The sequence below is a fragment of the Lutjanus erythropterus genome, chromosome 21, assembly GCF_056507025.1.
Source record: "Lutjanus erythropterus isolate fLutEry1 chromosome 21, fLutEry1.hap2, whole genome shotgun sequence".
Classification (NCBI taxonomy): Eukaryota; Metazoa; Chordata; class Actinopteri; order Lutjaniformes; family Lutjanidae; genus Lutjanus; species Lutjanus erythropterus.
Window position 1 is genome coordinate 21,388,230 of NC_139337.1, and position 14,700 is coordinate 21,402,929.

The following is a 14,700-nucleotide window of genomic DNA, read 5'->3' on the forward strand; positions in this document are numbered from 1 at the left end:
GACTGTCACGCATGTCATGTCACCTTTCTTTAAATATTATAATATGGGGCGTTTGGGTGATGTTTGGAAACAATTTACCAAAGAATTACTTGTCTTGATGCGATACTTCATTTCACCACCAGAGGGAGCCCGATGACCTCACGTCTGTCAAGCGACGATGCGTTCAAGTACATCGCCGCAAACACACACACGGAGGCGACATTTAGCTTCGCAGGGGGAAATGAACGCCCGTCTGGAACAAATGCATGCACAGAGACGATGCTACAGCAGCTGTCGCAAGGTTGTGCACCGAATACAAATGAGGCCATTGATCGCTTCCTTCGCTGCGCTGTTGTCTTCTTTAGTAACGTGAACTGGTGCACTAAACTCCTACATCCCCTTATTAAACCCCTGCATATACTGGATTTTACACGTTCCCGCGAGAAATACAGAAGAGAACGAGCTACTATAGCGAAAGTGCTGTAGTATAAACACCACAAACAAAATATGGGTCACTCACACGATAATACTGTGATATGAATTTGGATAAAAACACAATAGGATAAAAAACTACTGTTATAAAGCACAAACATGCAGCTGGAAATAAATTAAATACCGCAAACTATTCTGCAGGATGTGTTATACAAAATAGGGAAGGAGATAAAGCCACAAAGTGCGATAGAGGTTGGTACGCTGATAACTGAACAACATACAGGCGCCACAAAACGACAAAAAAAAACGTAGCCTGTAGCAGTAATGTGATTTTCATTGGGGTAATTATTTATGTAAGATGTTACCACGAGGTCCGCAGTGCTCTCCAGCAGCCTGTTGTTGTTGTTGTTGTTGTCAGTCGGACTGGCTGCGCGCCTAAATCAACGCCTTTCTTTTAGCGCACGATAATTCAATATACACGGTTTGTTGTTGTTGTTGTGTTTGTTTTGGCTTTTTGTTTGTTACGGGGGTCTGCAGCAGCAGTTAAAGCTCAAAGCCCAGACTGTATCCATGTCAGTGGAACAAGCCATGCTGATGTCAGAGATTTTTCCTCTGCCCTCCACGGTGGGAGGATCTCTGTGCGTTGAGTCACGCAGCTGTCAAAGATAGCTGTCACCCAGTTTCAGGATCAAACACACACACAGTCAATGAGAAAAGGGCTTTGAGCCGAAGGGACGCAAAGAAGATCTCAGGTAACCCCCTCAAGTCTCCAAACAAGGACCAACAGAAGAGGGGGGGAAAAAAATCACAAGAAAAGAGGAGGGAAAGACGCGAGTTTTGATTAATAAGGATTTTCGGATACACACTGTGGATATCTGGAGAAAAGAAGAAAAAAACACTGCACTTAAACAAAGACAATTTTCTCCTGCGCTTGACGAGGAAAAAGTGGGCATTTTCGCACGGACATGAAGACTAAAAAAGGTAGGCTGTGTGGGAAAAAATGAAGTGGAAATGAGTTTAGATAAGCAGAGGCAGCGCAGAGAAACGATTAACAGAGCGATTTCCCTCATATGCAAACCATGCAGTCTATTGTTTCCTTTCCAGACATGACAGGGGGCTTTTTCTGCCATGTGCTGGCGCGATGTCAAAAGTCGATATCGCTTAGCTTTTGCTACTTATTTCTAATTTTCTAGATATGTTTTATTCAAGTTTTGACACAATAACACACCGCTGTTTTCGCCATGCGTGTTGTTTTTCTTGTCACGGTGTGAATTGCGGTAACTTTACAGCTCGCACAAACGTCAAAAATGAATAAAACGAAGCTGCATTTCAGTTTGAGCTCATTTAAGCGCCTGAACGCCACATTTATGTCGAAGTTTTACAAAAGTGAGGGCACAAAGTTAAAGTTTGGCGACTATTGCGAGTTCTAGAGTTTAAATTGTTGCATTTTTCACGATAAAATGGTTACCTTGTGTGTTTTTAATGCCTCTCATCAAAGGAAACATCCCCGGTAGCTTTAAATTGTATCTAAATCCTGAATGTAGGCTAATGTTCATCCTGACCTCATTGTGGGAAGTTGCTGCCTTGTTACATTCACGGACCTCGTGGTGCAGAGCGCACACACACAATAGAAACCCCCTTACAAGTTGTTTAAACTCACAAAACCAGTGTCTGCTTCGCTTTAAAACCCGTTTTCTGCCCACCGTGTTACACTGTGATATTTTAGAAGGAGTTAACTTTGTGTTGAACTCACTGTTTGCTTGTAGAAACTTTTGAATTGCATACAAAGAACCACGCAGCCCTGGATTCTTTTGTTTAGTCTGGAGACGCTGATTTGCAACAGGTCTCCCCTCCCCCTTCCCCTCTCTCCAGCCTACGTAATTACCTCATCCTGTTGGCCGACCAGACTTTGGGAACTTTCTTAGTCCTTTCCCACTAGTTTGCCCCAGAGCAATAGGGGCAAACTGTGGGTTAAATCTCCTCTGAATGTCTGCATTTTCTTAATGGCGTCTGGGCTGCCTGCACAGCAAACTGCATAGTATTATATGAACAACAAGCCCTAACTGATCTAAATGTTTCTTTATGCTCATGACTCAGTTGGACCCTACTCGAGCTGCAACAATTAGTTGATTAATCGATTAGTTGATCAAAAGAAAATCAGTAGGCAGCTATTTTTTGATAATCAATTAATTGTTTTCAGTCATTTTTAAAGCAAAAAATCTTTCATGTTTACTGGTTCCAACTTCTTAAATGGAAGGATTTGGTGCTTTTTCTTTGTCATTTTTGACAGTCTGAAGACTGTTTGTTTGGGTTTTGAACCGTTGGTTGAACAAAAGAGGAAATTTAAAGGTGTCACTTAAGGTTGTGGGAAACTGTGATGAGCATTTTCACTTTCTTTTTTACATGCTGCACACGTACACAATGGAAATAATCGTCAGTTGCAACACTAGTTTATACGTAATAATAACATTAAACATAGGCCAAAGACTAGACTAAGACTAGGGCTGCCACTAATTCTGTTATTGATTATTCTGTTGATAATTTTCTTGATTAATTGATTACTTTTTTGGGCCATGAAATGTTAGAAATGACAGTCACCACTGTTTCCAAAAGATGACACCCTGAGATCATCTGAGTCAGATGTCTTGTTCTGTTCACAGCACAAAGACGTTCAGGTTACCGTCACAGAGGACTGAAAAAAAAACAGAAAATTTGAACATTTTCTCTTTAAAAACTGACTCAAATCAATTATCAAAATAGTTGATTCATTCAGTAGTTGACAGCTAATCAGTTAATAGACTAACTGTTGAAGCTCTGACTAAAATAGACTAAAAATCTGATCAAAGAATGCTTTACAAACTGAAATAGCAGAATTTAGACTTTTTTTTCTTTAAAAAATGACTAAATTATTAATTGATTATCAAAGTAGTTCATTAATTGACAAATTTTTGCAGCTCTAAGTAAAACAGAATAAAAAATCAGATTAAACTGGGCTTTACAAACACTTTATAAGCAGGTCTGTTTTGCCTGGCTTCATACTGAGAGTAATTCAAAGGCCCAAATCCTGTTTGATCATGATTGACTTTGATTAGACAAGCCTAAATCAAAAAAGAAAGCAACTCTGTAATCTTTGCAAACACACCGTTGCCGTTCTTCAAAACAAAATCTCCCTTTATAGAGTGATTGTTCCTCCTGTGGTCAGCCCCGGTGTACTTTATTTATCCAAGCATGCAAGGTGTGCTCGCAGTCTGCGCAGCAGACCTGGCTGCTTGTATTTGTCGAGGCAGGTTTTATAACTGCCACAGCATCAGACCAGCCTTTGTGACGTCCCCCCTCCCTCCTCTCCCCTCCATCCCTCCCTCCCTCCTCCTCCTCCTCCTCCTCCTCACACCCTCCCTTGCTCCCTATATGAATCACATGGCTGAACTTGACAGCTTGCTTCTGACACATCAGCTGCCTCCCAGACAGCTTGCGCTTGGTAAACGGCTGCGGCAGAGCGGCTGACATAAAGAGGATACATATTCTTCTTCTTTGTCCTCTCTCTCACACACTCTTTGCGCCTGCTTGCTCAGGTTTGATGATGCTGTCAGGGAGTGAGACGGATGACGAGGACAGCGTGGATGCCCCTCTGGATCTGTCGTCCAGTGCGGGCAGCAACGGGAAGAGGAAACGGCGAGGGAACCTGCCCAAGGAGTCGGTCCAGATCCTCCGGGACTGGCTGTACGAACACCGTTACAATGCTTACCCCTCTGAGCAGGAGAAAGCCCTCCTGTCCAAGCAGACTCAGCTGTCCACACTACAGGTATGTTAGAACAGATAAGATTACCAGCAAGGTGTAAACAGATCACTGTAAAAGTCTGGAGGAAACAAGTGTCAGCTTGACTGAGTCATTTCCTGTCTAGATGGCAAACAAAACATGACACATAAACAGTGAATTGAAGGTCATCCAATTCTGCTCCATGTTGCAACATAAAAGCCTGAGACAACGTGAGTAAACGCACTCCCTGTGTGCTGTGCTGTGGGCTTGGCTGAGGCACTTGGACAGGAATTTCCCTCCCTCCAGCCCCTTTCCATCCCAGCTGTCTGGGAACAATGCAGAGTCATTTACATGGTTAGAGCCGCGAGTCTCCCTGAGCCAGTTACGACTAGCCTGGAGGACTGAGGAAAGAAGAAGAGAGATGACCGTGATTACTGCTATGACAAAGGAGATTACTTTGTATTGAAAACTAGTTTAAATGCAGGATTTAGAAGTCCAAACTAGACTTGCTGAAAAATAGACTGGATTGCACTAACACAGATTAAGAGATAAGATTTAAAATTAAGCAGAGCTCTATTGCACAATTAAAAACTAATAGTTTAGTTTGGTGAATTAAAACAAAATTAAATAGAGTTTAATCAACATGGAGATGCTTGCTTACCCTAAATCAATAAATATAAAATATATTTGTGTGCTGTTGAGACCAAGTATGTGTAACAGATTGGAAAAGCATTAACTTTATGCTTTTCTGTATTACTCAACAAAACATTGCATTGTTTGCTAGAAAGCTAGAAAGTTAATCAAATGGCACACTGTTTGCTAGCAAGCTAAAGAGTTAGCCAAACAGCACGTTGTTTGCTGTCTTGCTAAGTTAAAAAGAAATGAATATAAACTGGAATGAAATAAAGAAGACATGCATCTTTAAAGCCCAGTTGGGTTAAGTCTGTCTCTTAACTTTATTTGAGGAACTTGATTACTTTTGTCAATCTATTTAAAGAATGCAGACATATTGAAGTTTAAAACTTAATAGGAGTTTAATTGGAGGTTTGCATTTAATCCTACATAATTTAAAGCTATTTTAAAAATTTGATGTAAAATAATTTAAAGGTAAACTGTGATTAGCTTCTTATAGCTTGAGATGTGACCATAAGTTAACAGTCTGTGTTTTCATGTCTGCAGTTCTGGAATACTGTACAGGAAATGTTAAAGATGTGAAATCTACCACCCGCTAGTGTGAATTACTGTGTGATGTGTGTTGTTTACCCTTTGAGTGTGATTTCTTTATTAAAAACACAGGTGCAAGCTGCACCTGGCGATAAGCGTACCAGCAGATTTTCTTTTAAATTGCAAGGCAGAACATAAAGTGAGCCATGTGACGCAGCTCTCTCACAGCATGGGTTTTTGTTGTCGTCTTCTCCAGGTGTGCAACTGGTTCATTAACGCACGGCGGCGGCTTCTTCCGGAGATGCTGCGGAAAGACGGCAAAGATCCCAACCAGTTCACCATCTCCAGGAAAGGCAGCAAGGCCGGTGACAGCTTCTCCGACAGCTCCCAGTCACCGAAACACAGCAGCAGCAGCAGCAGTCCTGCAGCAGGTACGGAGGAGAGCTACGACAAACGCGTCCTCCACCCCTCCAGCTTCGAACCCGCCATGCCCGGCAGTGTCCTGAGGAAGGCGGCGTCTCCTTCCACACCCTCTCCAACCTCCTTGTCACCCTCTCCAGGGCTCATGCCCACCCGCCCTTCTGTCATCTGTCACACCACTGTCACCACGGCGATGCAGGCCAGCCCGACAGCCTCCCACCCCTCAGTGCCAGGAATGAACTGCGACAGGGCGGCCGAGCTGTTGCAGTCCCACCACTACCTCCCCACCACCACCACCATCCTCAGCAGCAGCGGCATGGAGGGCAACCTGAGCCCCCGCAGCGGGCTCTTCAACACCCCTCCCCCCACCCCCCCAGACCTCACACAGGACTTCAGCGGCTTCCAGCTCCTGGTGGACGTGGCCCTCAAACGGGCTGCAGAGATGGAGCTGCAAGCCAAACAGCTGGTCTCCTAAATAAAAGGGAGAAAGTGACAGAAGAAGAAGAGGAGGGAATAGAGACTGACTTTGTGTCTCCTCCGAGTTCAGTGACTTTATCTGCACGCAACAGAGAACAAATCCACATGAAAGCCTGATCATTTCTATTTTTGGTATACCAATCAAATTGATGAGGATGTTTTTTATGGAGAAAACAAACTGTATCAAGGTGCCTTGGCTGTAAGTTGTTTATTCATTTCACGTACATGCGTATGTATGTATCTACATGTGTATCTTATTTGCACACAGGGACCAAAAATGTTATCAGAGAAATGCTGCCTGTCTTATGTCTTTCCATTAATACTGTATATCATTTTAGAGAATGGAGCAAGAGCTATAGAATCAGCCCCTCCTTCACTGACCAATCAGACGGATTGGTCGCATCCACACGCGTTTACTGTTCAGTTCATGATTGGTCTGCCTCGTTTGTTTGCACACTAAAGGCAGAGGAAGGTCATCTCAGTGTCTTAAACATACTTTGCTCTTGGCATCTATGACAAACTTATTCACTACTGTAGTAATGTTATGTGTTTTCATGAGTATAAGTATAGTTTTGATTTTGTAATTTACTTTTACTTTTAGCTATTTTAAAAGAAAAAAACCTCTATGCTTTTTTTTTTTTTACTCTTTTTCCCACCAGAGGGATATTTCAGATGACCAATGTAGCAGGTTCTTAGTCTGAGCCTTCATCCCATCACTCAGTGGAAAAAAAAACAAACAAAAAAAAAAAAACAATGGCCAGTGGACTGGAAAATTAAACACTACAGATGTCTTTTTTTACAAACCTGACAAAGACAGCATTTTTGAAATCACCAAAAAAGCATTTTCATGTATAATAGGACCATGTGTATAGTTAATGTGACATGATGCCCAATGATGTGATTTCTTTTCATACTGTGCAATGTTTGTGGCAAATAGGGGTCACATGGGATTCAAATAAAGTTTTGTTTTTCTACATCTCAGAATCATTCATCATTTGGTGTTTTCCCACTGGATTCATTTCCTAAAATCCAGTGGTGGACCGTCTGAGGGGCAGGGGTGAAAAAATTAAAAGGACACCAGCTGTATGCGATGGGGCACTACTGCGCAGAAAGTCATAATGCATTCATGGTGAAATGGTTCCAGTTCCTGGTTTAGATTATTTTATTATGTGACTAAGAGTGCAACTACTACTACACCTCTGTAATAAAAACACACTGGGAACTATTTAACCATTTCAAGGCACGTAAAAGCCAATTAATCTTCTATGTAGGGCAACCAGCATGGCACTGCATTGTGTTTTATCCACTGGAAGGGCAGTAGAGGGCATTTTATCATACAACCCCCAATTCCAAAAATGTTGGGATGTTGTGTGAAATGTAAATAAAAACAGAGTGCAGTGATTTGCAAAAACCTTTAGACCTTTATTCAGTTGAGGCCAGTACAAAATTGAAATATTTAATCTTCAAACTGATTAACTTAATTGTTTTTTGTAAATAGGCAAATGCCTGGCTATGCTATAGACACTAACGTACCCCCATACCATCACAGATGCTGGCTTTTGAAGTAGTACTGCTAATGATCTAGGTGGTCCTTCTCTTTAGCCGGAAGGACACAACATTCGTGATTTCCAAAAACAGCCTGAAATGTGGACTCGTCATGCCACGGCACACTTTTCCACTTTGGGTCAGTCCATCGAAGTCCGTCAGCGCAGAGATGTCGGCAGCTTGTCTGGATGTTGTTGATATGTGGCTACGTGGTGAACCTCACCTCATCCAACCTTTACACTTTGTTTCCCAACTTTTTGGAAACTGGAGTTGTATTTTGTCCACTGGAAGGGCAACCCAGATTCCATGTTATCATGTTTTCTTTCCTGGAGGATCATCTTTGAGGGCACTTCATCATGATTTATCTACCATAAGGGCATCCAAGAGGGCACTTTTATGTTCATTTTTTCCGAACATTGTTGGGATCACTTAAATATAATGCGCATGATACTTGCTGTATTTTTGTAAATCCCATTGAACTTAGTGAAGATTACTGAATCATCCCTCAAGGATAAGGAGAGTGCATTGAGTCAGAATGTTCAGTAAATAAAAGGAGGGAGGACGGCGGAGGGGGGACAGAAATAGTATATAGCGCTCACATCTTTCCACAGGCTACCGTTAGGCCTTCAGAGACATTCCTGTGTGTGAGAGGTTTTACAACAGCTCCTGCCAATTAGCATAATCCTGCATAAATTAACACGAGCATACAGCAGACGTCAACAGTTTCTTGCCAGCGGGGGCTTTATGTGTGGCTGTGTCTCAATAGAGTCAATGTAAGGCAGCTTACAAGTGAGTACGCTGGCTCGTTGAAGGCGAAGAGGACAGCTGTTCCCTTCTGGTCCTGTTAAAGCTTCTCTATTGCCCTCAATAGGATTTGTTGTCTATATTTGCTGAGACAGACACCCTTTTCATTTATTACATGTTCTCCTCTGAAGCTCAACACAAATCTATTTTTCTGATTTGAAAGGAGCAAAAACCTTTGGCTGAGGTTCTCTTTTGTCTCATTAAAATGAGCTCAGGAACAACCAGCACTCCGCTAATCAGCAAGCTACAATAAGCGGTTGGTAAAGTATCCTGTCTGGTGGTGGAAAGTTTTTTCTCTTACCCGTCGTGCTATTTATCCTTCTGGATAGTTTTGTTGTGACTGTAGAGATGTCAGCCTTCTCTTGAATGTAATGGAACGAGATGGCACTCAGCATGTGGAGCTCAAAGTGCCAAAAGAGCATCTGAAAAGTTCAACACCGGTATCTTTTTCTCTTTCTTTATCATGTCCTGGTTACTCAAGATAATCCACAGAACTTGTCGGCAATGTCAGAATTACTTTCTCTCATCTAGAAGTAGAAAGGTACATTGTACTGCAACAAAAAAATAAATATGGGGCAACATATTTACTAGAGTAACCACTAACTACTGCTAACTGTAGCTGCCGTTAGCTAGTTAGCTCAGTTAGTCAGCAGTGCTTACTTGAATTCAGTCTACCGTTCTATTTTTCTGTTTAATAATAATGATCATGAAAATATTTTCTTTCTTGACATTTTATGAGTTCATTTTGTTAACATACACATACACGTCTTTGACATAACATCAAAACTCTCATTACTTCAGTATGTTGATAATTTATTAATTCTTTAATGTTTTAACCAAACATTTCTTGACATTTTGTGAGTTTATTTTGTTTCTTGATTGGCCGGGGATAGCTTGTTAGCTTGCTAACTTCAGAGGTTATCTTTGCAACACAATACACAGGCATCTCTGACATAACATCAAAAATGTTATTTCTTCACATGGTGTTGATCATTTTAGTTAATTTTTGAATGTTTTACACAAAAAATAAATTGTACATATTGCACCTTTAAGTGCAATATGTACAAATACTTCTACTGATAATGCTGGTCGCCAAATGTTCAGAATGTAGACTATTTTAACTTCTCCACCTTTTGTCAGATGTTGCCTGTGCAAAGTGACAGCTCTGGTGGTGGAGGCTGGGTTCAAACTTTGGGATGTAATCACTAATAAGGGTTTAAACAGACCTCCAGGCACACAGCGGGCAGCTGAAGCCCACCATGACAGACCACAGACCCACGGCCAGGCTTTATACAAAGACGACACCCACTTCCGCAACCCCCTCTTTCACCCCCACCCCCTCCACTCCTGAACTCTGGCCACTGAGGTCAGCCTGCCTCCCCTCAGCATGACTGATGTGTGAATGACGAATCACCAGAAGCTGCATGTACAGGAGTGACGGGGCTAAGCCAAGGCCAAAAGTGCTGTCTAATTATGGGGACCCGCCCCTGCGGAAGAGGGAAATGCCCTAAAAACACACCATGCTGGCCTTGTAATCTGTTTAATTATATTCCAATTGAGAACACATGTGGAGACAGGGAAAGAAATGAGCAGCACAAAATTATGGCAATGATATTTTTCTTTTAATGCTGATAAGAGCTCATACACGTGCCATAACATCAACAGTGTAATAACATTAATTACAAAATGTATATCTGCTTAATGTTATTTGATTGGGGTTTTTTTTAGTTTACATTTACATAGGGAAACATTCATTTATGTACAAATGTTTATTTGAATGTTTTTCTCTTAATATAACTACATCACAAGCTTCAGAATTGCTGGAGTGTCTTTAGAGTTCCAGTTTAACCACAATCCAACATTCTGGTTTCTAACTCCCTGCTATATCAGGAGTGTTATATTGATATGTTATTATAATAAACAGAAACACACTCTGAGAAATAAAGGTGCTAACTAGAACCATAAAGGGTTCTTTGGCTTGTCCCCATAGGAGAGCCCTTTTTGGTTCCTGGTAAAACCTTTTGTAAAAGTTCCACTTAGATCCCCTTCAGGGAGTTCTACCTAAAACCCAACATAAAAGGTTATACCTAGAACCATCTATGAAAGGTTTCCCCTAGAACCCACTTTGAGGGGTTCAACACAGAACCCCTCTATGGTGTAATGGTTCCACCCAAAACCCTTGCTGGGGGGCTCTATGAGAACTGTTCTCAACTTTTCCACCAAGGGTGCTAACAAGAACCCCCCCAGGGGTTTGAATGAGAACCTTTTGATATTACAAAGGTTTTATCTAGAAGCCATCAAGGGAGTTCTACCGAGAATCTTTTTATATTTCAAGGGTTTTATCTAGAATCCACCAAGGTGGTTCAACTGAGAACCTTTTAATATTCCAAGGCTTTTATTGAGAACCCACCCTGGGGGTGCTACCCAGAACCCTTTAATATTATGGTACAAAGAAGCCTTGAGAAAAGAGTTCCTTAAGGATTTCAACAACCCTCGAAGAACTCTTTTGTCCAAAAAGGGTTCTGAATTGAGTCTTACAAAGAACCCTTGGCCAGCAGTTCAGAAGCAAATGGTTCTAGGTAGAACATCAGCCCTTCAGGAAGAACCCTTTTTCGGAACCCTTGCTTCTGAGAGTGTTAGAAGTCAATCATTTGACAGACAGTTCAATTCAAATACAAGTTTCCAAAGTAAAAAATACTAAAATGAGCTTCATCTACATAAAATGGCATTAAGTTTGAACTATTGTTACTTTTTAAGCGTCCTCTCTAAACTTCATATCGACCAAACTAAAGGAAATACAAATCATACTGTATGGTCACTTCATCACTTGCGTTCCTTCGATGGAAACTTCAGGGACAAACAGCAGGAATATATCATTAAATATAGCTATTCAATGGCACAAAACTTTGTCAGATCAATACAGAGAATTGGACACCTGCTTTTCTGTTATCAAAACAATTAATATGATGGCTAAACGGGCTCAGGATTGTCTCCACATTCAAGCAGCTGACAGAATTACCTTGTTATATTGAAGTAGGGCAGAGATGCTCATTCGAAAGATGGCATGAACACTATTCCCTTGTTTAGCATCATGGCCTATCATTGTGGCTGGGGTTATATACAGTAAGAGATGAAGCCATGGGTCACATGAAGTCAGTCACACACTCTCTTTCACTCTCACACACACATGCACACACATACGCTTCTTCCCCTGAGACTGCTGTTGTGCTCGACTATCGTATTAGAAATTAAGGCTGATCACTGAAACAGAAAAGACAAAAAAAAAAAAAAGGTGCCTGTCATGCAAAAACATAAATCAAACATAAACACAGTATAAGGGCCTTGTTGTCAGTGCATAATAATAATCACAATGTCAAGAAACAGTCATTGTTCTCCTAATCAATAAATTAAACATGAATACAAAATATTACAAATTGGATTTTTTTTATCGTTATGACCTTCAAATAATTGCTTCATTTGGAGGCAGAGATAGTGCACACACAGTGAGAAGAAATAGTCCCTTTTTCAGTCCGTTAGTCTCAATACTGTCAATAAACCTCTCTTGTCTAAAAATGACATAATAAAATAGAGTAGAACTACCAGTATTGTACCAAATATCAGTATTTTAGCATCGTCTTTAACACCGAAGAGTCTGAACGCAACATGAGAAAGGATTAAACCTGTTTTAGAAAAGACAAAAATATCAGTTACCTTGTGTAAGCATGCATGTCATGTCATTATACTGGATGTTCTTTGTACAAACGTGGTCTGCTCAGTTCCAAATGAGACGAGAAGGGTGGTTTGTTTACAGTTTGTTGATACTGCTGCTACCTTTATCTTCAGTTACAACTAGGACCCTTTAGACCTAGAAAAATAGGAAGCACTTTTGAAATGAATCATAGCACACACACACACACACACACACGCTCGCTCTTTCTCTCACTCTCACGCACAGATTAGGTTTGTGGCATTTTTCCAACAGTGAGTCTTTCAGTGAGTTGCACTCTTTGCAGAACCTCGACATCTCAGCTCCTGGCTCAATAAGCCACTTTTTGCCTCACCTGGAGAAACAAAATCTGACCTCTTGACCTTTCCTACAGGGTCAACCTCCCGCTGCTGCTGGAGAGACCCTCTTTTCAGACAGAGGTCCAATTGTGTCACTGACTGACACTATGGTTTCCTTGTCTGATCTTTTCACCATTATTTTCTCGGGCTCGACCTCACTATACAAATCAGAAACGTCCTGTCTTATGGGGTCCGTGCATGAAGTACAATTCATCTGCAGATGTTCCTTCTTAAACCAGCGAACAGAAAAGCGACCACAATGACAAGGTGTCAAGGAAGGAAAGATAAGGAAGTCAAGAGCCAGAAACAGAGGCAGCTCGCTCAAAAGCTGCAAAACTAAATAAATAATGAAATAGCCAAAATAATGAGCATAATTAACAACTGTTATACAGTCACATTACTGCTACTTTCTCCACAACTGAAGAGCGCTGCAATTCATATATGTATGTCATGATTAATTTATATTTATCAACTTTATGCTATTAAGGCTACTTTAAGTGTAACTTTGTGTGAACATTAAAGGCTATTTTTATTTATATATGGTAGAGGCAGATACAATAAATATACACAATCTAAAAACAGCTCTCTGATGCAAGAACCATTGTGTTTGTAGCGAATGCTAATTCGTCCCTGAAACGGCTTTTATGAGAACACGAGATTGGAGGTAAAAATAAGATCAACTTACCATAAAATGACCTTTATTTTATACAGATAAAGCCTCATAAGCATAAATAAATAGATGGCCTATCTATTCTTGACAATTAGTGAGTAGCCTGAGGATGAAATAAAAACTGACAACAACAATAACAATTAACAGACTTTTATTGTGGAATTTACACACACACTGTGTGTAATTTGGTAAATGAGCATTACACTCCTTCACTAATGATGACAACAGTCTAAAGAATATATATTTATACATAGGAAATTAATTTATAGCTAATCTAATCATTCAGGATATTATGAATAAAATGAATGTATTTAGGTTTTTAATTTATTTTTTCTTTTTGCAGTGAGACCAAAAAATGGAACAAAACGCGTACGCTGCTGGGCTCCTGTGTTGCCACAGTGTCCACACACTGAAGTTTATTTTCAGCTGGCTTTTGTTTAGAAATTACTAAGAGGTTACTTCCGTGTGTTCTGGCCCCCAATGTTCATTTGACCATTCTGACCACAAAACAAAAAGACGATTTAAGAAAAAAAAAAATGCCTGAACTGAAGAGCCATTTTCTTTATCCAACATGAACTGCAGATGAATTATACTTCATGCACAGACCCTTACAATAAAATCAAATATGAGCCAATAGATCAGGTCTCTCTATTTGATTTCATACTCCTGATCAAATCAGATAAAATACATAACTTGTGGTGTGTGTTTGTGTGTATATACAGTACGTACACACACTCCACATGGTCATGCATGCTCCCTCCCTTTTCTCTCTGATTCTCAGCACCTGACACATGAACGTGAAGCATCACTGCAGTGCTACACCTGGCTTACTTTGTAATATTAGGCCACTTAAAAAAAGGGATCACGTCTTTGAGAGAGTGAGGGGCGGGTGGAGGTGCAGGAGGAGGAGGAGGGGCTGCTACATCAAAGCTGGGAGAAGGAAATGAGAGGGGTGTAAGGGAGGGTAGATAAATAAATAAATAAATACTGTAAATGTACATTTCTTGTTCAAACAACTTCCATCGTGACTGACTGACCCCACAGTGATCTGGGAAGTCTGCTGCAAAAAATGTGATTACGTTTATGTTAGCACCCAAAGCCTTACCATTCAGTGCTATAGTGTGGATGGGACTGTGTTGTGGACGTGTGTGTAGGTACATGTGTTCGTCTCATAGTCTGGTCTGAGCCTCAGGGATATAGATCTCGATACTGTCCGCGCTCTCGGTGGCGGAGCTCTGCCGAACCGACGCGGCACGTTTGGCAGCTAGCAGGCGTTTGCGAGCCTCCAGACGCTGGCGCTCAGAGCTCTCCAGCGAGCGGTCCCTAGCCAGGGGAGGGTGGCCCTTCAGGGGCTTCTTTGGCACAGGAGGGGGCATCCTTCTCTCCT

The 14,700-nt window shown here is 41.1% G+C and overlaps 2 protein-coding genes across 3 annotated transcripts in view; one reads left to right on the top strand and one right to left on the bottom strand.

The window, feature by feature from the left end:
* Positions 1-1,063: 1,063 nt before the first annotated feature.
* Positions 1,064-7,205, top strand: tgif1 (TGFB-induced factor homeobox 1). Its single transcript, XM_084747543.1, has 3 exons — positions 1,064-1,392; positions 3,984-4,213; positions 5,589-7,205. Exons 1-3 carry the CDS (start codon positions 1,377-1,379, stop codon positions 6,225-6,227), a joined length of 885 nt encoding a protein of 294 aa, XP_084603669.1. The 5' UTR covers positions 1,064-1,376; the 3' UTR covers positions 6,228-7,205.
* Positions 7,206-10,178: 2,973 nt separating this feature from the next.
* The window catches only part of dlgap1b (discs, large (Drosophila) homolog-associated protein 1b), a 130,518-nt gene continuing 125,996 nt past the window's right edge, over positions 10,179-14,700 (bottom strand). For both annotated transcript variants that reach the window (XM_084746882.1, XM_084746881.1), the window contains exon 12: positions 10,179-14,698. In XM_084746882.1, coding sequence (XP_084603008.1) covers positions 14,483-14,698 — 216 coding nt within the window. In that variant the 3' untranslated portion in view covers positions 10,179-14,482. The remainder of the gene's footprint in view (positions 14,699-14,700) is intronic.